We start from the raw sequence: 22307 nt of genomic DNA on the forward strand, positions 1-22307 counted from the left end.
CAACTCATCACTTAAAAAAAGTCTTGTATTGAAATTTTATAGTTATTCAGGATATTGAAATTTGAATAAATTCATCTGTAATTTAATTGGAAATCTACATATTATTAGGAAAAAAATGAATATTATATATGATTAATTAAATACATTAAATTTATTCTTCGTCTTCTTCTTCGTCTTCTGGAGCGACTTGGTAGAAGGCTAATCTGTATTGGTTAGTCTTGGTAGAGACGAATCTGATCCAGTCTCTTAATTGGTTCTTCTTTAAGTACTTCTTGGTTAAGTACTTTAAGTACTTACCAGAGAACTTAGCAGTAGAAACAATAGTGACAACGGAACCATCTTCTTCAACAGTGATAGCGTTACCTAAGTTACCGACGACGTTTTCAACCTTGATGTGGTCGATTAAGTACTTGGCGTAGGCAGCTGGGTCGAAGACACCGTTTTCAGTTGGGGAAGAAACGTCAACAGTGAAGGTTCTAGCGATCTTTTGCTTTCTGGAAGTCTGTCAAAAAAAAAAAAAATGTTAGTAACTCGTACTGAATTTTCTCATTCGAGAAAAGATATTACCAAATTAATTTTGCCTACTGCTATTAACAATCACTTTTTATCGTTTCCACAACCGTGTCGTGAATATTTAAAATACAGAAAAGCAAAATTATCTACTGCTCATATTAATGTCCAGTTAAAAAGACATCCATTCTATTTTTCTTTTGGTCACAACAAAAGGTATCAATTACAGTTCAAAATTAATCAGTGCATCTTCATGGATAATTTCCACATACGTTTGGAGCCATTGTATATAGTTAGTTTTTTGTATTGAAGATGAAGTTTGACAGTAATGTAATCTAAACTGCTTCAAGTTATATATACAGTAAGTCGAATGCCATAAGCATCGGCCCTCCGTTTGGCAAAAGTGAAAAGTGAAAAATTGTGTTTTCGAATTTTTGAAACTTTTTCAAAAAATTTCAAAAAACAAAAAAACGAAAAATAAATCGGGATGGAGGTGTGGGTTCAGTATGTGAACGAGCAGTCCAACGAGAAACACATTCTGCGTAGGAAGAATTAGTGACCCTGGATGTGATAGATACAGGTTTTACTTGAAGGTCGTAGAGCGAATTTTGTGCAGTAGCAAGGTCTTCCCCCCACATTTTACTATGGAAAGTGCTCATAGGAGTCACCTTCAATTCCCAAGCTTAAGAAGCATCAATCAGTTGCACACATTTGCCTCTTGAAGTGACTGGCTTCACCCCTGTGGGACATAGTTGGTCCCAAAAGCTGGCTCTGGCCTTGAAATTTGACTCTTACCAGAGTCCTCCCCCCCCTGTTGTTCGCTTTCGAGCAAAAATGAAATTTGTACTCGTGTTCCCATGATTTAGTGACTACACGTGATATTATAGCTGACTTCGAGATGACAGGTTCTTTAATCCCTCCACACGTTTAAGAAGCACTCAAAGTTGCCAACCATCATATAGATCTTACCTCATCCGGAAAAGTACAAATTAGTCTTGTTATTTTACTTGTTAGAAGCTCTTTCTTCCATAGCCTTTTTAAGTCTTGACACTGCGTTGTTATTATTGTCTCCCCTATATCAAATATTTCAAACATCTGAAAAATATTGGTTATTCAATAAACATCAAGCATAACATCGAATCGAAATACGCTACGGCTATGACTTACAATTTATCCGAAACTCACAAACAGATGGTCATGTCTCATTTAAGTGAGACTGATCCTGAATTGGACCAAATGATTAAAGATGAAATTGACAGACAAAGACACTCAATTGATTTGATTGCTTCCGAAAATTTCACATCTACATCTGTTTACGATGCCCTTGGTACTCCATTATCTAACAAATACTCTGAAGGTTATCCAGGCGCTCGTTACTACGGTGGTAATGAACATATTGATAGAATTGAGAGATTATGTCAAGAAAGAGCTTTAGCAGCCTTCCACGTCACTTCAGACAAGTGGGGTGTTAATGTGCAAACTTTATCAGGTTCTCCAGCCAATCTACAAGTATATCAAGCTGTAATGAAGCCTCATGAAAGATTAATGGGCCTTTACTTACCAGACGGTGGTCATCTTTCTCATGGTTATGCCACTGAAAACAAGAAAATTTCTGCAGTTTCCACCTATTTCGAATCATTCCCATACAGAGTCAATCCAGAAACTGGTATAATTGATTATGACACCTTAGAGAAGAATGCCATTTTATATAGACCAAAAGTCTTGGTTGCTGGTACTTCTGCTTATTGTCGTTTGATCGATTATAAGAGAATGAGAGAAATTGCTGATAAATGTGGTGCTTACTTGATGGTTGATATGGCCCACATTTCAGGTCTTATTGCTGCAGGCGTCATCCCATCTCCTTTTGAATATGCTGATATTGTCACTACCACTACTCATAAATCCTTAAGAGGCCCAAGAGGTGCAATGATTTTCTTCAGAAGAGGTGTGAGATCCATCAATCCAAAAACAGGAAAAGAGGTGTTATATGACCTTGAAAATCCAATCAATTTCTCTGTCTTCCCAGGTCACCAAGGTGGTCCACACAACCATACTATTGCTGCCTTAGCTACTGCTTTGAAACAAGCGGCAACCCCTGAATTCAAAGAATATCAAGTACAAGTTATGAAAAACGCGAAAGCACTAGAAACTGAGTTCAAGAAATTAGGTTACAGACTAGTCTCTGATGGAACTGATACTCATATGGTACTTGTCTCCTTGAGAGAAAGAAAAGTTGATGGTGCCCGTGTCGAGGCGGTCTGTGACAAAATTAATATCGTCTTAAACAAGAACTCTATTCCAGGCGACAAATCTGCTTTAGTTCCAGGCGGTATCCGTATTGGTTCACCAGCGATGACTACTAGAGGTATGGGCGAGGATGATTTCAAGAGAGTTGTTGATTATATTGATAAGGCCGTTAAGATTGCCGAAAAAACTCAAGCATCCTTACCTGAGGATGCCCATAGATTAAAGGACTTCAAATCTGCCGTCAACCAGGATAATGAAGAGCTAACTGCTTTGAAGAAAGAAATCTACGACTGGGCTGCGAAGTACCCATTAGCTACTAGAGAGTAAATACAGATTTAATAGACGATTTATATTTATAAATCGTATATAACTCAAATAAATATTATCATTAAATTTATTATTTTCATGCCAAGTTTTTTTAAGTCATTATCATAGCACTGTATCCGCTCTTTTCATTAGATGACCAGAGTTTGTAATGACAAATGAATTAAGAGAATAATCATCTGTATCACTGAAAAGCAGATAGAAGTACTTTAGAGTTTGTGATAGCCAATAAGTTGGGACTTCATCACTAGAGCTGTTATATTCTGAAATATGCCAGACACCTTTAGCACCATTGTTATTCTCTTGTAAGTGCTGTAATGTCAGATCGAGAATTGTAGCCCCCATCTTCCTCCACTTGCTCTCACCAGTAAGCCTATACATATAGAACATTGATTTAATAATATTGGGAGAAAGCAAAGAGATATCTTGAAAGCTATTGATCCATAGTGGTAGTTCGGGTTGTTTTGCCCATTTACTACTTGCGAGATCAATGTCAGACGCGGATAATTTAATGTTTTTGAAGTGCTCATTATTCACAGTTGAAAATGTTCTTTCGAGGTTTTCATCAAATTCATTAGCTTCTGAAGTTTTCCCTTTTAGATCAATAATTTTACTTTCACCAAAACCTTCATCAAATCCAATATATTTACCGCTGATGATATTGTTGAGTTTATGTTGGACGTCAATCTGGCAAGATTCATCTTGGCAAGGATCTAGGCTTAGCTTACCGAGGAGTCCATTAAATTCCTGTGATAGTCGGAAACAACTTTCTATTATCTCTCCAGCAAATTTAATGTTTTCGGTATCAAGCTTATAAACATTTTGTCCGTAGACCAATGTAGAGGCCAGATTACAAGACTCTGGATTGAAGCTGAAATTTCTCCTTAATTGTACCATGAGCTCATTACGAGTTGGAGAATAAATAGAACTTGTCTCAAGGCCAGAAAGAATGGTTAAATTGAGAGCTGAGCCATGTACTGGATTAAACTTCAGTAAGGAAGAGATATGCTTCATTGCGTCGTGGTAAAGTTTCTTTGAATTGATTTCAGTCTCTGAGTCGAGTGTGTGAACGTCTATATTTGTCAGAGCGTTTAATTTCGGAAGCATATCATACAGTGATATCAGCTTAGAATCCAATTCTATTTTGTTTGAAGTTGTTATGAAGTGTTCAACTTGATGACAGTAAACAAACTTCAGATCTTTATCAATACTTCTCATTATTGCTGAGTTTTTTTGATGATCACCTGTAGAAACTTCTTCTGGTGTTAGTACCTTGCATGATGATGCGTCCATTATATTGGGGAAAAGTGAGTAGATGGGGACTTGATTGGCTGAGCGTTCTATTCTTGTTATTATTCTAAAAATTGCGTCGAAATACCTGTTCTGTTTCGTAATTTGAGATAGTCTAACGAAAGGTAAAACCAATCTGCTAAGTTCTCCAATGCTTGTTTCCTTGTATGGAAATCTGTTATTGTAGTCTGATTTCCATGCATATTGCAAAATGGGTATTCTATTTGGGGTATCGAAAGATCTTAGTATAAAATCTGCTACATTTTTAGCCTTCGTTAGAAGAATAGGGTTTGTGGATAAATCGTATGCGGAGATCAGTCCACCTAATAATTTTGCTGAAATGTCAGGAATATCTATAATATCCGGCATATTTCTTGGGGGAATCTTGAAGTCAATTTCAGATATTCTTTCCACAATATCATTAAATTCTTGCGATTCATTCATCAAATAGAGTGTATCGAGCGAATCTATCAAATCGATGGGCCACAGATCTGGAGAGATTTGAAAATCTTTCTGTCTCCACGATTTTAAAAATAGATCTTTTATTTTTAATCTGTTGTTACCTTGTAGGGAACCTGCATCTTCGAATTTTGCCTCTTGTAAAGATAGATGTCTGAGATCACTTGCCAAATGTGCAGGATGGTCAGAGTCATCAGCAGTATTGAAGTGTGGCAAAGAAAATTCGAAAAGTACTGGATATTTTTCTGAATACGACAGATGCGACTTTTCTATAGCGGTAGGATCCAGTAGCGAAGAAGTCGGGTCATTGGATGCAGAGGTTAGCAACAATGGGAAATATTTATTTTTCTCCTTTAATATCACAGGGTCTTTCAAGCTTATCTGTTTTGTTGGTTTATGTATCAGATTCGGTATTTCATGATTTTTTTCGATGGGACTATTACTTATTGAAGGCAGATATTCATTTTCTGCATATGAATTTAACATATCGATTTCATTTTTGAAGGTGTAGTAAAATAGCAATGAGATAGTGACACATAACAGTAGCACTGATCGTATCTTCCTAATTGCCCCGAGCAAGAGCTTCGAGAGGCTCATTAAAGTGCTATGATCGAACAGTTTTTTTCTTGTGATTCCCATGTAACTAGAAACCTTGATCTTCAATTTTTTTTGGCCTGATAATTCGAGCTTTGAAATTTTCCGTATACGAAAAACTAGGTCGATAAATATTGAATAATGTCATATAAAACTATATACATATAAATAGGAAGCTAGATGAAGATTGGAAAGAGATCAGTTATTCTTTTTGACGTTATCTTCGTATTCTCTTTCATCATCGGTACCTTCTACTTCTTTCATTTCTCTATCCATTTCTTGTAATTCATGTTCTAGAACAGATGTATCATTTCTTAAAGTTGGATCGAACAGCGAGTCTTCTGGCCTTCTGTAAGTACCACCGAGTCTATCCCAAAGGGTAGTGAATTGGCCGTAATTGTAACTGAAGTATAGATGGTGGACGGTGTGACAGGCAGTACCGTTGACGACTTGACTATTATACATGTGGTTACCGTCATGGATCATGACTGTCCAGAAATTAACAAAAGTGAATAAACCGAGATAGATGAATTTCTGCAAAGGGAATAGCATTGGGTAGACATGGTAGGAAATGGACTGACCGTAACCGTCTACTGGATTGAAACTGTGGGATGCGAATGGAGTACAGACTAACCATTTGTGATGAGGTTTATGCAAAGCTTTATAGACACGAGGCCAGTGTAACCATCTGTGAGCGAAATAGACACCACAGTCAGTGAAGAAGATGAAGGCACAGATTTCCTTTAAGTATTGTTTCCAGCCTTTACCTGGATGAGACCAATATAATCTTGAATAGCCATTTAATTCTAATAAAAACCATGGCACTGTTAGCAGAGTCATGACTGGGATGGCTTTTACCGCCAAAGCAATTTCTTGAGCCATTTGATTTTTCAAATACCTTGGATGATTGAAGATTGTTCTATCGAAAACAAAGATATAAGAGAACGTTGCCATTGATAGATACAGGAACCAAGCCGCGATACTGACCATCACGAGAAGGGAAGCGAACTCACGTACCAAGTTATAACGAGGCAGTACTGAAGTGAAAGTTGATTCAGTTACATTGAAGAGGAAAGGAGTGTAACCGTATATATCTTCACTTATCTTGGGTAAAGAATTTGTCGAGTCTATAGTTTGTAATAGTAGAGTAGTATTCTTAGCAATGATCCCATCATTTAAATCTAAGAATTGAATCCATTTGGTGGGAATCTGTTTTGAGAGTGATACAGGTGCTATTTTAGAATAGAAACTGTCCAGTAGGTAGTGATCCAATACTTCTAAAACGAGATCCATAGCGAAAAAAAACGAAATGATGTACACAGTTAGATAACGAACAAGATAGAGAAGCAAGTAAGTAATGTACTAAGTATATAGAATGAATACGAGTATCATATTTATATAAGAAATGGCATCGAAAAGACGGACATCTTTAACGATAGCTCGTTTAGTAGCTGAGCATATTATTAGTGAATGGCAGCGCTATTTTCTCGAGCGAAACAATTTAAGTAAGAGAGATAGTGGTTTATCTTCTTACTTGGCCCAATTTGTACGAATTCGTGGTATCGGTCGGATTACCCTTACATAAGAATTCACTCGTGTATCGCAAATTTCGGAGAGTTGTGTTGTGAGACGGAAGCGTGCGGGACGTTCGTTAAACGAGGCGGTTGTGTGAGTGCCTGTGCATTAAACGATATCGCCGGAATGGATGGGCAAAATTATTTGGCGGCGGTTGGTTCAGATTTGGAGACCGTTACAAATCTCTGCGGTGATGGTGGGTGTACGGTTGTGGGTGGTTCATTCGCAATATTGTCACGTGATGTGTGTGGGATACACTTACATCACGTGCACTATCTGTTTGTTCTATTTTTTTTTTTTTGCCAAATTTGTGAGGAAATAAGCAAACTGGCATAATAAGCTGGATGCGAGAAAGCATAGAAAAGACTGGCATATTTCAATACGTAAAAAACTACGTACATTTAGTGGGAAGTATAACTAAGCGCTCACAATTGCAATGGACGAAGTAGATGATATACTAGATCAGAACCCTGCCGTAGAGGAGGATGATATTGATGATGAAGAAGAAGAAGATGATGAGGATGAGGATGAATTGAATGACATTCAAGGGAATAATAATGATGACGATGATGATGATGATAATGACGACGACAAGAGCGATGACGGGGAGGAGGATGTAGAAGAAGATCAAGATGAAGAAAATGACAATGACGATGATGAAAGATCGGACGTTGATATGGATAAGAACAATTCGGAAGACAGTACCACCGGTACATCTTCTCTCGATAAAATACACAACTATTACAAACACATTTTACAATCTGCAAAATTGGCATCGAAATACAGTATATATCCTACTGCAGCCATCCCCATACAAACTCATGTCAACGCTTTAGCAGTATCAAAAGGTCTAAAATATCTTTTCCTAGGTGGTAGTGACGGATACATCCGTAAATACGATCTACTAAACACAATATATGGTAAATTATCGTTAACTATTCTACAAAAACATTCATTAACTGAATCAATACAAAACGCAGGCATCCTTCTGTCATATTGGGAAAATGAAATACCGATGAGGTTATCAGAATTAAAAGTTACAAACAATGAATACGAACCAAATGTAAGTCCTGTCCATTCCATAGAAGTGCACAACGAATGTCTGTTTCTATTAAGTGGGTTGCAAAATGGTGGTATTGCTTTACAAGGGGTTAGGTACATGGAAGGCTGTATTGGCCATTATTTCAAAAGACATAATCAAGTGGTTAATATCTTAAGGTTGAATAATAATCAAGATAAATTCCTCAGTGGTTCTTGGGATAGACAAATTATTGAGTGGGATCTTAATAAAATGGGATCTATTGTCAATGAATTTAAGGGGGCTAATTCAGAATTGTCTTCTTTGGAATTAAGACCTTTAGATCATACTGTAGATATCCCCACAAAGCCCACTGATGAAGATGCGGATGAGCTGGATTCCTTGTTTGGTGATGATGATGAAGAAGAAGATGATGATGCCAATGAAACTAATAAGGAGCGTAATAACAATGAAAAGGAAGAATCTCCTACGAGAGATGAAGTCTCAAAAGAAACCTTAAACGTAGTATATGACGAATCTATCTTTATGACATCCGGTTTAAACGGCGCAATAAATGTTTGGGATAGGCGTAACAATACGGCACCTGTATTGAATTTACTCAAAGGTCAAAGTACTCCTCCCTGGTGTTTTTCGGCTTGTTGGTCAGCAAATGGTGACTATATCTATGCCGGTAGAAGAAATGCGTGTGTAGAAGAATTCGATTTAAAAATGCCATCATCCCCCAAGAGCACTTTAAAATTGCCAAGTATATCTGGCTCAGTTTCATGTGTAAAATCTTTACCAAATGGTAACCATCTCCTAATAGCATCAAAGGATAACATAAGACTCTATGATACTTCAATAGCATCTTCCTCCAAGATACCGTTCACTATTGTTCCCGGCCATCATGGTGGGGTTATTTCAAACTTGTATGTTGACCCAACTTGTAGATTTTTGATAAGCACCAGTGGTGATCGTGGCTGGCAAGGTACCTCTACGGATACAACATTGATATACGAAATAGACTTAGAATAAATTAAGAATAATGATTGTTATTTCTCTATACGTAAAGCAACTCTATTTCTAGTCTTCTTTTTATTTTGTCATGACAGTTGCACCCATGCATGACCATATATAAATATACATGCAAATCTTATTTTGTGTCGTGAAAATAATAAAAAAATAGACAGCTACCAAGTTATATATATATATATAAATATATATAATATCGTTTATACAACGCATGCTGTCTGTATTCCATATCTCATTTATTTAATAGCATGCTGCCATGGTTTCAGTTGAACCATTAGTTTGTTTAATTGGTATGATATCATTTTGTTGCTGACAACGTTTATTTTAAGGAAAAAACATTATACTAACTGATCTCTTACAAAAAACTTTAAATCAGTCGGAGAGACACCATCAACACAATTTATAGGCTGGAGGTTGAGTCTTGGAAACGCATTTATCATATTAGCAAGCCAGTACGTCTCAAGCGATGGTCTAGTGGCCTGGAAATCAACGAAATTGGGAGCCAATTTTTATACTCCCAACATTTTCTCAAAGGATGTAGTAGGGCTCAATGAAGTTCTACTAGAAAACAATAACTGTAAATATAATATTGACATTGTCATCGTTTCAGGAATTTCGTTGGATTCATTCGAGAAAAATTGCGAATTATTATCTAATTTTACCAATAAAAATACAATAGTAATGGTTAGCTCAGATTTTGCATGTGAATTAGAATCTATTGCATTGACATACTTTGCAGGAAAATGTAAATGTGTACTGTCTCTTTTATGTGAGGTGGAATGTAGACAACTATCATTGGGTTCTTATGCTCTGGTCAATGATGACCATTGTTCAATGACATTAGGAATAAGTTACATATCTGGTCATTATAGTGTAGCAACACCGATGCTTCAAAATGAATTAGTGGCAATACAAGAACTTCAAAATATCAGCAAGTCTAAATTACTGAAATTTAATCAACTACTTGAGGTTGCAGAGTGGATAAAAATAAAATTAGAATCCGATTCAAGTAAAATGTCTCTAAAAATTTGGGAGAGCATCATACCAAAAATTTCGTTAAATATTCTCTCAATAATTTATGAAGAGTTTGATTACGAAACTTTATTGAAAACTCCTTCGACTGAAGCAATTTTCAAAAGTGTAGTAACCGAATTACTTGACATTTGTCATCTACAATGTGAATCAATGATCGAACAATTTGAAGATGCTGACACAATTTCTTTTGACCGCATCATAGAATATACAAAACAAAAAGACAAAGAACTAGTTAGTACCACTACCACCGAACATCCGGAATACTTATCTCTTCCATTCGAAGCATATTGTTTCTACCATAGGTTTGAATATCCTGCACATATTTTACTATATCAACAAATTGAACTGGCGAGAAATTACAATACCTCTTATTCGAGCTTAAATTTTCTCTTTGGGTTCTACTCGAGATTACTTTCCTTGAGTGGTTTATCCATTACTGGGGGTAGATTAGAACAAAATGTAACGATGTTCAATAATAGACTATCAATCAATATAGGAAAAAATGAGCTTGAGAAAGATGAGAAGAAGCCTAAGAAAGTAAAAAAAGATAAGGGCAATAAATCGAGTAAAAAACGTCACAATAAAGAAAAAAAGAAAGAAAGAAAACCCAAGGAGGAGACTTTGAAACCGAAACTGGATGGGACATTTAATCTTTCCAGTGCCACTGATCCAAACATCACAGCAGAGTTGGAGACATTATATTTAGGAATTGAAAGTTTTACAGACTTCCATTTTGATTCACCTTCAAATATGCCAATTAATCAAATCGATGGAGAAAACTTGTTAGAGACCGATGAAGAAGAAAGTTCCGAGTTTAGTGAGACAGATGATAGTACTACTGAAACTGATAGTGGCTCAGAAAATCGAAATATTCCGGGTGAACATTCTGAAAAAAGTGTATATTTCGAAGATGATGAACTTTTCAAAGAATTTAATTACAGTAATTTTCAAGGTATAACAAGCACAAGTAGCTTGCATAATAAATCAATATCACTTCCAAGTCTAAGGAAACAGCAAGTCAAGCTAGAAAGCCATGGTGTTGTGAATATCCCACACTTTAATACTAAATTGAACAACATTGGTGGTGGATTTTATGATCTTGAAACACAAATTAGGACTAGTCAGCATCTCATGACACAAGAATATAGAAATTTTTTCAAAAGTCTATTTGATAATAATCCATATTTAGTAGAGGATGGTTTGACGAAAAGAGAGGTGTTTGAATCAAGACAACAGCAGTTTGCGAACCAACGAATGAATTTTTGGAAACGACAGAGACATTTCAACGTGACTAGAGGAACCATTCCAAGACCGAAAACTACACCCTACGAAGATTTATTAAATCATGTTTCAGTTCTCAATAAGGGCAATACTGGGGACATTCTACCGTATACCACTAGTAGATACGGCGAAGTGGATACTTACTCCACTTTGAAGCGAAGTAAAGAAGACATTCTGATGTTGTTTGGGCCTAACGCAGGAGAAGATGATAGCAAAGCGATCAAGGACTCCAATGAATGAGTTTGTATAAAACTGGCCTTCACGTGAGTTTTATATATAAAATTTACATAACCTCTTTAATTAGAATCAAAACCATGCATCGAAGTTAGCGCGTCACATCTTCGAATTCTTTCCGCTTACGGTCAGACGCGCACGAATGTGATTTACGTTTCTCACGGAGTTTTTCGAGAGATTTTCCTGTGATAAACAAGCTCGAGGTTTTTCAAAAATTAAGTAACACAGATTATATATACATATAACTGCTGGTGCGCCTGAAGAGTTATATTTTGAACAATTAGGAGCTGGAAGTGACTCTTCTTATTTTGCCTTTTCTTTTAACTACCTCCAAGTATAGGGCACACTACAGACTTACAATTATACATCATTTTTGGAATATGGATATTTTCGATTACCTAAATGAGGATATTTTCCAGCTGACAGATCTTGAAGCGACGAGACAGGGAGAGACAATAAATAATGAGATTAACGAGACAACGGAGGTTGACGATGAGAACATTGATGTTAATGAAACCACAGATAATGAAAATATATTACAGTTCCTGAAGCTACAAAACCCTGAAGAGGGGTTGAATTACACATTCTTACATAATTCCGAGTCCAACTCGACCAAAGATACGTTGTTAGCGAACACGAATGCAAATATAAATCAGGAGAAGCAACACAACGTTAAGATAAATCCTAAAAGAATAGGATTGAAAAGGAGGAAATCAAACCCATTTTACACGCCTGCACAGCATGTTATGACGCTCTACGAAAGAGAAAAAAAGCAGGCGACGACACATACGTATTCACAGCACATCGATTCGGCAGGACCTCTCAAAGAGCTTGATATGAATGCCAATACAGGCATGATTCAATTCGAAAACCGTTAACGGCGTCAAGTAGATGACATAATTTTTTCCACAAGACACGAACTAATATATATGTATAAAAATATCTATACTGTATAATGAACGCTGACAGACACTATATTCCATTCAGCTAGACAATTTACTGCTTACGGTGGAATTCATTATAACCAGCGAGCGGGTAATGGCACTTTGCAAAATTTTCAGAGGATCGCAAACGGAAAAAAATGACAGAGGCATCGCAAATATATAGCATGTACCACATTGATTGAACCAAACCATATATATCAGTGAAAGATGGACTCAAGCGTTGATAGTTTGTTTGATGCATTGAAGAAGGCTAGCAGTAAAACCAAACCAGTTTCTGAGGCCTCTATAGGGCTAGAAGAAAATCATAACTCTGATGTCCTAAAATTGGATAGTGAGACTAAGGATACTGAAAAGATATTCGAAGAGATTGAAGTAAACTTGCGTAAGTTGCCCAAGCTGAGTACTGGATTTGATAAATTAGCTAAGGAAAAGAATGAAAAAGACGAAAAGCTACAGCTACCGCAAGAGGAAAAGCATAAAAGCAAGAACAAGAGCACATCAAATGGTTGGTTTACTCTACCTAAGCCAGATGATAATAGACGCAGAGAAATACAGAGAGATTTGGTACTAATCAAGCACCGTGCCGCTCTAGATCCAAAAAGACATTATAAAAAGGAACGTTGGCAAGTACCGGGAAGGTTTTCTATTGGTACTATTATTGAAGACAAAACAGAATTCTTTAGTAGTAGGATCAATAAGAAAGAAAGAAAACAAACTATCATAGAATCTTTGATGGCTGATGATGAACGAAACAAATACTTCAAGAGAAAGTACAACGAAATTCAACTTCAAAAAACAAGTGGTAAGAGGGCACATTATAAGAAACAAAAAGCTTTAAGGAAAAAATTTTAGTTATAACATCATAGTATATATCTTATCATATACGCGTACTAAGATCGATTAAATAAATTAGGCATTACTTACAGAGTTAGCACCTTAAATCATTAAAAATTGATTGGTTGTGAGTAGGCTGCCATACTAGCTTCTTTGAATGCCTCTGACAATGTTGGATGAGCATGACAAACTCTAGCAATATCTTCTGCAGACGCACCATATTCTAGAGCCAGACAGGCTTCTGCAATCATTTCACCGGCATTTGGACCAACAATATGAGCACCGAGAATTCTTTCAGTTTCTGCGTCGATCAAAATCTTAACAAAACCCTCTGTATCCATGTTGGTTTTTGCTCTTGAGTTAGCAATGAAGGGAAACTTACCCACCTTGTAATTAATGTCATCTCTCTTCAGTTCTTTTTCATTCTTCCCAGTCCAGGCAACTTCTGGATGAGTGTACATAACAGATGGAATATTATTGTAATTTACGTGACCGTGACCAGTTTTGAATAATTCAACGGCAGCAAAGCCTTCTTCTTCAGCTTTATGAGCCAACATTGGGCCAAAAGTGACATCACCTGCAACTTTAATATGTGGGAACTTTGTATTATATTGATTATCTATTACTAGACGACCGCTTTCGTCAACTTCTAAACCAATCTTTTCTGCGCCTAATCCTTGAATATATGGCCTTCTACCAATAGCAACTAGTAACACATCAGCTTGTAACGTCTCTTGCTTACCGGTCTTTGTATTTTCTACTGTAAAATCGACAACATCGCCACTTCTAGTAGCTGAGACGACTTTGGCATTTGTTTTGAAGTTGAAACCTTGTTTTTTCAACACTTTAGACATTGTTGCAGCGACTTCATCATCCATTGAGGAACCAATCTTGTCTTGGTACTCCATCACTGTAACTTCAGAGCCTAGTCTGTTATAGACGGATCCCATTTCAAGACCAATGATACCAGCACCAATAATCGCTAATCTCTTTGGAACCTCTTTCAAAGATAAAGCCCCCGTTGATGATACAATTCTTTCTTCATCAATAGTGATACCTGGGAATGGAGTTACTTCAGATCCCGTGGCAATAACGAAATTCTTAGCTTGTAAATTTATATTTTCCTTAACTGTACCTTCTAGACCGTCAACGGGCTTGACCACAACTTCATTTTCATTTAAAAATTCACCATCACCTTTATAATAAGTGACACCGTACTTTTTAAATAACATTTCCACACCTCCAGTCAACTGACTAACAACTTTATCCTTATATTTCATCAAACCATCAAAATCTAAGTTAACATTTTTCTTATCAACGACAATACCTCTCTTTTGGGTATCATTTAGGATTTGGTCGTACATAAGAGAGTTATTCAGAAGTGCCTTGGATGGGATACATCCAACATTAAGACATGTACCACCAAGTTTACCTCTCTTTTCAATGCAAGCTGTATTGAAGCCCAGCTGAGCTCCCTTGATTGCAGCAAAATAACCGGCAGGACCACCACCTATTACTACCAAATCATGAGACTGAGATGATAGAAAACGAAACGACTGTCTTTGAAGAAGTAAGTTAACCCTTAGCATTGCTATATGTCGACTCTTCCTTATGGAATATCTTTCTATTTTACTTGTAGAAGTTTCTCATGTCTTATATATCAATTTCAGGCCTGTTTCGGAGTCGCCCTAATTGGGTGATTTTTTTGTTAGGTTCGAATATTCAACTATATACTTGTATTTATAAATGGGCAGATTGACTATAGAAGACACAATCTGAATGGAATAATGAATGTTGGGAAGTAGTAGAATGCCAGCTTCAATTTGTCCATTGGGTACATTTCCAGATGTGTAGCGGTCGCTGGATAGTATCCACGATACAGGACCACAAAGATACAAAATAACGAAGTCAGCGATGCGTTCCAGCCGTAATATTTCAACAAAGTGGTCAGTCCTGTAGTATTGGGATCGATATCGTGTTTCCTGGTTTCATTTAAAGCTGACTTGTCTGTATACGCATTGCCTAACTTATAAATGAAGTAAAAGAAGAGAGGCAACTGGAAGATTAATTCCAAAATGACAAACCAATACAACCATTTAGGTTTTTCAAAGAGTAAGAAATCGTTGTTTTCCTTGATATGCCATTTGATCAAACTTTGAATGGATTCAAACGGTAGCGTTATGACGACACATGAGTCGATGAGGATGGTGATGGGTATGTGAATCAAGAAATAGTAACGGTAAAAGTTCAATTCAAAATTGGACTTAAAGGGTGATTTCACTAGTGGCATCCTCGAGCAGTTTAGTCTTGAGCAAACAATACTATCGACTCGGCGATATAGATATATATATATATGTATGTATGTATTTATACGAACTGGTATGCTTTCTCTGTCCTGGGAACGAAACCCATTTCCTGGAGTTATGGCCGATATACTAGAATGGGCTATCAAAGACAAGGAATGCAAGATCACCGGAGACTGTCACAAGTACTTCGCCATGCTGCTGGTGAAGGCATCATTAAACAACAGATATTTATACACTGAATCTCCAGCTTATTCTGTCCAGAAGCCTCACTTTGGCACCAAATCTCGTCGTGCCATTCACTACCCGGTCCTTCTCTCTTCTGCCAACGTGAGCCAAATTGAGGCCCAGCAGAAGGGCAAATTTTACGAGAATTTTTCTTCTCGAGAGGGCTCATCGCTTTGACATGACGGAATGTCACTGGTGAGATTTGTATATACACAACTTGTGGAAAGAGATAGAACTTGGGGGTTAAACAAGACTATAATACTGGTTGTTTTGTCTAAGTGAAATAAGAAAACAACAGTAAAAGAGAAATAACAACAAAGATGAGTTATCCTCAGGTGCCAGAAGGCTGGAGAGCCGCTTATGACGAAAGTTATAAAAGATACATCTATACAAACGTTACTACAAACCAAACGCAGTGGGAAGAACCAAGAGGTACTATTTGGGTATCAAACGGTTATGGTCCACCTCCCCCCCTCCTCCGGCTTATGGTCCCCCACCTCCTATATATGCTCCTCCTCCAGTATACGCTCCTCCACCTCCGGTATATGCAGCTCCTCCTCCTCCACCACCACCTGGTCCAAGAATGGGCATGGGCTCTGGTGCGGTTATGGGTGCAGCTGCCGGTTTCCTAGGTGGTGCTCTTATGGGAGATATTATGTCACCACATCATGGTCCTCGTTTTGGACATCATCATGGTCCCGGCTTTGGTGGTCCAGGGTTCGGTGGTCCAGGATTTGGAGGTCCAGGATTCGGTGGTCCAGGATTTGGTGGCCCAGGTGGTCCGGGCGGTCGATTTTAGTAACCTACCACTAGCCTAATAATCTCATGAATTGATTTTATTAATCCATATTCTTTTATTAATGAATTAAATATATCATTTACGTTTGGGTTCACAACCTTTTGACCATTTTTTTTAAAAATTTCAAATTTTATCCTCAATTTTGGAATAATGTATCCATCTTCAGATGTAATTTCAAATATTATATGTAACTCATTCTGAGAACTCAATTTAAGAGTAATTTTTCCATTCGTATAATCTATAGCATCGATGACATCTTTAATATATATTGAATGTTTCTTAATAATTTCTTCAATCAATTTTTGTCTCATGTAAAGTATTCTATCATATTCAGTAAAATAAAATAGTAAAATGGTTGGATTCTCCTTATATTTCCTTATGGCAGAACTCAGTTCTAATTTCACATTATTAGACACATCCATGATTTTAAAATCAAGTAATTTTTCTTGTTTCGAATCATATTGCATCTCAAAATTTAATTTAATGGGAGCATTCTTATTAAATTTCTTAAATTGACAATCAACAACGACAACCTCTATTTCTCTTGTACTACCATCCTTATCTCGGGTCACTCTCAATTGAAGATTTGGATATAAAAGCTTCTGTAAATATCGCAATCGCAATTTCATATTTAATAGTGGTAGCGTATCAAACTTCATCTTCAACTCCTCTTGCAAACTTGAATTCCCGTTAATCGAACGAATCTTATCGACAGATTCCTCATCGAATATTGGTGACGATTTCGATGATGACAATAACATCAAATCAATCAAAATATTTGCCGCATTCTGATCAACGCCAGAGGCAATGTTGGGCTCTTCAACTAAATCTGGAGTTTCCTCGAGCTTTCTTTTCAACGTATCAACTTCATTAATCAGAGAATCACGCCTTTTCAGTAGCAAGTCCTTCTCTTCTTGTAACTTCAGGAACTTTTTCTCATTTTCATCCATTAGAACTGAATCTAATTCGCTTGATTGGTCCAAACCAGCATTAATTCCTCCATCGCTCACACTACTGTGTTCACTGGTGATATCTGAAGTGAAATCCATCTACTTCTCGTTATTTGTATTATTTGATTATGTCTCCTACTTTGTATTTTTCAAATATTAGTGAAAAATACGTACTTATAATAACTAGAAAATACATGTAAACAGAAACAGTATGGAGAGATACGATAGACAATTAAGACTCTGGGGCTCACATGGCCAGAAATGGATCAACAAAGCAAATATATGTATAGTGGCATCACAATGTGCTCTGTTTCAGGAGATTTTGAAAAATCTAACACTCACAGGAGTCTCAAAATTCACATGGTTACATACAGGTGAGATTGATCATGATCCTCTTTTCTATAAGGACCTGGCAAAGGGATTAACTAATCTCAATACAACTGTTGTTGATATCAGGGCCCAAAATATTGATTATTCGGATTCAGCATTTGATTGGAAGGAATATACAACGATGGTAGTTGTAAATGCGAATAACAAACAGTGGCTAGAAAATATTCTCAAGAGAACTGACGCTGAAATGCCACCAATCATATGCACATACACTAAGGGACTGTTTGGGTACTCTTACACTAAATTATTTGTACCACATTTTGTGCTGGAATCACATCCTGAACACAAGATTCCTGATTTAGGGTTTCAAGCTCCATGGCCAGAGTTATCAAGTTTCATGAGCTCGTTTGATATATCACTGCTCAGCAGCTTACAACTTTCACAGCTACCTTATGCCGTGTTACTTTATAAAATGTTACAATATGTTAAAGATCAAGGAGTCGAGGCTCCAAGCAATAGAGATATAAAGGCTGCCTTAAATGATTATTATTTAGGAGAAGTCAATTCAGATGGATTTAATGATCTTAATTATTTACAAGCTCAACAACATTCACATTTGTCAACTAGAAAACAAACATTTGATGATTTAGAAGACGCCATATCGTGCAACAACAAGCTCCTCCAATCCAATTCCAGACGTCATTCTCTGATGGATGATACTTTCTCCTGCTTACTCTGTAGTCTTGGCATTTATTTAGACGAGAATGACCGAAATTTGCCTATTGATCCAAATATTCCGGATATGGAATCTGATTCAACAATTTATCACAAACTTAAATTGATATATCAAAATAAATGGCAGGAAGATCTTCGCAAATTCGAAAATATCGTTGCAGCAAACTTCCCAGCTCTCTATCGTGACACAAATTTAGATATAAAGGGAGCCATACGTTTGTTCTTTCTCCATAGTAGAGAAATCAAATGTATCAATCCAAATGAAATTCGACTTTTTGAAAACGATGGAGTGTCACATCCCATTTTTCGGCAGTTGATAAATTCACAGTTCGAAATGGGCCGTTCCTTTGAGTCAGAACTTATAGAGAGGGCATTTAAACTCACATCGTACCCCACCGAATCCTACATGGGAGGTTTGGTCGCGCAAGAAACGATAAAATTAATCACCCACCAATTCGAGCCTATCGATAATGCCTTTATCTATGATGGTTTAACTAATAATGCAGTCACATTGAAAGTATAAAGGAGAGAAAGCTATATATATCATAAATCATCAAAACTACCCTGTATACCGGTATCCTTCTTTTTTCTCTTATTTTGCATGATTTCTTCCTTCCAGTCCTGAGTAACTATATTGTCATCATCGTCACTGGAGCTTTGGTTAGCCAACTCTTCTTCAATTAATTTTCTCTTGAGAGACATTTTTTCTCTTCTTATAGACTTCGACTCCTTCGTAGCTACTTTATTCGACCAGGCCATATTTTTTTTCTTCAAGTCAAATTTCAGTTTCTTCTTGTCTTGAATCTTTCGTAAATTTTCTAGTTCTTGTAGCCTCGCTTGCTCCCTTTTCTTATCAGCATAGGAAAATTTATTCAGATCAATTGGTGGAGTAACGAGCCATCCATCATCATAAACCTCTAGAACGTCAGATTTTTGTAAATATTTTGTAACTTCTGGCATACGCGGTATTCTGATCAAACCATACATTTTAGCAAGACCTGTGTAGCTAAAATTTTGCAATCTGAATATTGAAGATGCTGTATGATTCGAATAATGCCTAATAAATGCAACATAGGATTTTATTGAGAGGTCAAATCTAGCTCTATCTTGTAAAATCCATTTTTTGAAGAGGTCATAAAAATTATTAGATGTCTCCTCACTAATTTCCTTCAAAACCTCGTTCATAGGTTCCAAAGTGACGTTTTTAACTTCCATGAACGGAATAAAATCTTCTTCTCTACCACTGTTTATGAATGTAATTGCCTTACCAATTTTATTAGCTCTACCAGTTCTACCGCATCTATGCATGAAAATATCGGAGTCTGTTGGTGGATCCAATTGAATAACGAGATCGACATCTGGAATATCGATACCTCTTGCTGCAACGTCTGTTGTGAAGAGAACAGAATTATTTAAATCTTCTGTGAATGCTTCTAATGTTTTGATTCTTGAACTTGTCTGTAATTTCCCATGTAGGGAATAGAATTGTAAAGATTCATCTATAGTCAGGACAGAGTTATTTTGCTTTTGCAAATATTGAATAAATCCATAGAAAAATGTGACTGAAATGCAAGTTGGAAAATATACAATGCATTTTTTGAATCTGTAATTATTCAAAAGATTGAGTAAATGAATCAATTTATCATGAGTGTCAACTACACAGTAGTTTAATGATAAGGATGTTGGAGAATTATTTTTGGAGTTGACCTTAATTTTAACAGGATTTCTAAGACCTGTTTTAAAGATGTTACTGCCCGCACTCGTGATAGTAGCCGAAAACAGGCCAGTTCTTCTTTGTTTTGGTAAGAAACTCAATATTTTCTCAATATCTTTCGAAAAACTGATATCTAATAACCTATCAGCCTCATCCAATACGACCATACTACATAACTGTGCCTTTACTGATGCTATTTGTAAAAAATCTAAGACTCTTCCTGGGGTGCCCACAAGAATGGAAGGTCTTTCCTCGAGAAATGACGCAACATCATCTCTGATGGTCTTTGTGTCTGTACCAACCAGCAGCTGTGATTTGATCGGTTTAGTCTCACTGTCAGGATAATGTTGTAGGAATGAATTAATAACCGTCTGGATCTGTCTCGATAATTCTCTTGTTGGTGAAATGATTAAAGAATGGAAATGGCCCTTCTTTAAATGAGTGGCTTCTTTGACGATCTTTTCGAGAATTGGGATAACAAAAGCCACTGTTTTACCCGAACCTGTCACTGAATCTACTACAACATCCTTATTACCCACAAACATCGGTATGGTAGAAGCTTGGACCGGGGTCATTTGATCGTATCCCATTACTTCGATGGCGTTTTTAATCCAGGGAAGCAGCTCATAGTTTAAAGAATCCCAGTCTAGCGATTTTGACATGCTTAAACGATACACCTCCTACTCACAATATTGTACTAACTTCTTTATATACTACAGTTATGCATTCTATTATATGGAGCTCATCGCAATAATTTAAAATTTTTCAAAAAAATGTCCGAGCGGGTAATAGCCTACTACTACCACAAGAATGAAATGGCTTGCGATGTCACCAGATGATAGAACACACAGGGTACAGCACCCACTTGGTGAAGAATATCAGTTACTCATTGATCATGACTCATACGTCCTGCACACACATTTCAAGCAGGAGAGTGTTTTATTCATCATCCTTTTTTTTGCTATGTCAGTCGTCAAATTTCGTTGCGACAGAGAGATGCTCACTGACACAACTCTCGAAAGCAAGTTGAGTGGGCCCTTATCTGCATGCTGTATGGATACCCAGTTGATTAGCCATTGCACCTGATCGTGAATTCTAATTTTAGTTTTAATGTGTGAAACCGCAGCCTCTTTCCTGTTTAGGTAATTCCTATCCGAAAACGGCTGTAAATTTCCTATTTGGGGCAAGATGCCTAGTTTTTGTCGTCTGGCGATGCGGGTAACGTTTTGTGGCTCTCACTAAAAAAGAAAGAAAAAGCTAAGGCCAAATATGAAGATTCATTTTAATTATAGAACAGCTTTAATTGAGGAGATTAATAGCTGATAATCTGGATAAAGAGGCAAGACGTCAATCAAATCAGACTACTCATATTCATATAAACATAAACATATACACACAAATCTACCATGTCGTCATCAGTACCTTACGATCCATACGTTCCACCAGAAGAATCTCAAGAACAATCACAATCTAAGACAGCTGCTTTACAAGCTGAAATTGATGATACTGTCGGTATAATGAGAGATAACATTAATAAAGTTGCGGAACGTGGTGAAAGACTGACTTCTATCGAAGATAAAGCCGACAACTTGGCGGTTTCCGCTCAGGGTTTTAAAAGAGGTGCCAATAGGGTAAGAAAGCAAATGTGGTGGAAAGATTTAAAAATGAGAATGTGTCTTCTACTGGTTGTAATCATCCTATTAGTAGTAATCATCGTTCCTATCGTGGTTCACTTCACTTAAGTAGATATATTTTGTATGTACAAAAGTTAGTTGTAAAATAACATAATTTAATTGCTTCATCATCACGATTACAGGAAATAGAAAAACAATAATTATTAACAAATAAATTTCTATATATACTTTTTTATC

At 36.7% G+C, this 22307-nt stretch overlaps 15 protein-coding genes across 15 annotated transcripts; 8 read left to right on the forward strand and 7 right to left on the reverse strand.

The window, feature by feature from the left end:
• Positions 1-151: 151 nt before the first annotated feature.
• On the reverse strand, positions 152-794 carry RPL22A (60S ribosomal protein eL22; the record flags this gene model as incomplete). The annotated part of the gene is made up of 2 exons (XM_003956831.1): positions 152-502; positions 783-794. The coding sequence occupies 2 exons, from the start codon at positions 792-794 to the stop codon at positions 152-154; spliced, it is 363 nt and encodes a 120-aa protein (XP_003956880.1).
• Positions 795-1668: 874 nt separating this feature from the next.
• Positions 1669-3084, forward strand: SHM2 (glycine hydroxymethyltransferase SHM2; the record flags this gene model as incomplete). Its single annotated transcript, XM_003956832.1, has 1 exon — positions 1669-3084. The coding sequence occupies one exon, from the start codon at positions 1669-1671 to the stop codon at positions 3082-3084; it is 1416 nt and encodes a 471-aa protein (XP_003956881.1).
• A 102-nt stretch (positions 3085-3186) lies between these two features.
• Positions 3187-5427, reverse strand: MNL2 (putative mannosidase MNL2; the record flags this gene model as incomplete). The annotated part of the gene is made up of 1 exon (XM_003956833.1): positions 3187-5427. The coding sequence occupies one exon, from the start codon at positions 5425-5427 to the stop codon at positions 3187-3189; it is 2241 nt and encodes a 746-aa protein (XP_003956882.1).
• A 195-nt stretch (positions 5428-5622) lies between these two features.
• Positions 5623-6717, reverse strand: ERG3 (C-5 sterol desaturase; the record flags this gene model as incomplete). Its single annotated transcript, XM_003956834.1, has 1 exon — positions 5623-6717. The coding sequence occupies one exon, from the start codon at positions 6715-6717 to the stop codon at positions 5623-5625; it is 1095 nt and encodes a 364-aa protein (XP_003956883.1).
• Positions 6718-7435: 718 nt separating this feature from the next.
• SPT8 (SAGA complex subunit SPT8) lies at positions 7436-9052 on the forward strand (the record flags this gene model as incomplete). The annotated part of the gene is made up of 1 exon (XM_003956835.1): positions 7436-9052. One exon carries the CDS (start codon positions 7436-7438, stop codon positions 9050-9052), a length of 1617 nt encoding a protein of 538 aa, XP_003956884.1.
• A 289-nt stretch (positions 9053-9341) lies between these two features.
• Positions 9342-11605, forward strand: OSW2 (Osw2p; the record flags this gene model as incomplete). The annotated part of the gene is made up of 2 exons (XM_003956836.1): positions 9342-9354; positions 9426-11605. 2 exons carry the CDS (start codon positions 9342-9344, stop codon positions 11603-11605), a joined length of 2193 nt encoding a protein of 730 aa, XP_003956885.1.
• A 374-nt stretch (positions 11606-11979) lies between these two features.
• KAFR0D01050 (uncharacterized protein) lies at positions 11980-12477 on the forward strand (the record flags this gene model as incomplete). Its single annotated transcript, XM_003956837.1, has 1 exon — positions 11980-12477. One exon carries the CDS (start codon positions 11980-11982, stop codon positions 12475-12477), a length of 498 nt encoding a protein of 165 aa, XP_003956886.1.
• Positions 12478-12750: 273 nt separating this feature from the next.
• Positions 12751-13395, forward strand: FCF2 (Fcf2p; the record flags this gene model as incomplete). The annotated part of the gene is made up of 1 exon (XM_003956838.1): positions 12751-13395. One exon carries the CDS (start codon positions 12751-12753, stop codon positions 13393-13395), a length of 645 nt encoding a protein of 214 aa, XP_003956887.1.
• Positions 13396-13487: 92 nt separating this feature from the next.
• On the reverse strand, positions 13488-14966 carry LPD1 (dihydrolipoyl dehydrogenase; the record flags this gene model as incomplete). The annotated part of the gene is made up of 1 exon (XM_003956839.1): positions 13488-14966. One exon carries the CDS (start codon positions 14964-14966, stop codon positions 13488-13490), a length of 1479 nt encoding a protein of 492 aa, XP_003956888.1.
• A 170-nt stretch (positions 14967-15136) lies between these two features.
• On the reverse strand, positions 15137-15667 carry EMA19 (Ema19p; the record flags this gene model as incomplete). The annotated part of the gene is made up of 1 exon (XM_003956840.1): positions 15137-15667. The coding sequence occupies one exon, from the start codon at positions 15665-15667 to the stop codon at positions 15137-15139; it is 531 nt and encodes a 176-aa protein (XP_003956889.1).
• A 561-nt stretch (positions 15668-16228) lies between these two features.
• Positions 16229-16540, forward strand: WWM1 (Wwm1p; the record flags this gene model as incomplete). The annotated part of the gene is made up of 1 exon (XM_003956841.1): positions 16229-16540. The coding sequence occupies one exon, from the start codon at positions 16229-16231 to the stop codon at positions 16538-16540; it is 312 nt and encodes a 103-aa protein (XP_003956890.1).
• Positions 16541-16703: 163 nt separating this feature from the next.
• Positions 16704-17756, reverse strand: CTF19 (Ctf19p; the record flags this gene model as incomplete). Its single annotated transcript, XM_003956842.1, has 1 exon — positions 16704-17756. The coding sequence occupies one exon, from the start codon at positions 17754-17756 to the stop codon at positions 16704-16706; it is 1053 nt and encodes a 350-aa protein (XP_003956891.1).
• Positions 17757-17868: 112 nt separating this feature from the next.
• On the forward strand, positions 17869-19245 carry ULA1 (Ula1p; the record flags this gene model as incomplete). Its single annotated transcript, XM_003956843.1, has 1 exon — positions 17869-19245. One exon carries the CDS (start codon positions 17869-17871, stop codon positions 19243-19245), a length of 1377 nt encoding a protein of 458 aa, XP_003956892.1.
• A 20-nt stretch (positions 19246-19265) lies between these two features.
• Positions 19266-21098, reverse strand: SPB4 (ATP-dependent RNA helicase SPB4; the record flags this gene model as incomplete). The annotated part of the gene is made up of 1 exon (XM_003956844.1): positions 19266-21098. The coding sequence occupies one exon, from the start codon at positions 21096-21098 to the stop codon at positions 19266-19268; it is 1833 nt and encodes a 610-aa protein (XP_003956893.1).
• Positions 21099-21842: 744 nt separating this feature from the next.
• Positions 21843-22178, forward strand: SNC2 (SNAP receptor SNC2; the record flags this gene model as incomplete). The annotated part of the gene is made up of 1 exon (XM_003956845.1): positions 21843-22178. One exon carries the CDS (start codon positions 21843-21845, stop codon positions 22176-22178), a length of 336 nt encoding a protein of 111 aa, XP_003956894.1.
• Positions 22179-22307: the final 129 nt, after the last annotated feature.

This window comes from Kazachstania africana, chromosome 4 (assembly GCF_000304475.1).
Source record: "Kazachstania africana CBS 2517 chromosome 4, complete genome".
Classification (NCBI taxonomy): Eukaryota; Fungi; Ascomycota; class Saccharomycetes; order Saccharomycetales; family Saccharomycetaceae; genus Kazachstania; species Kazachstania africana.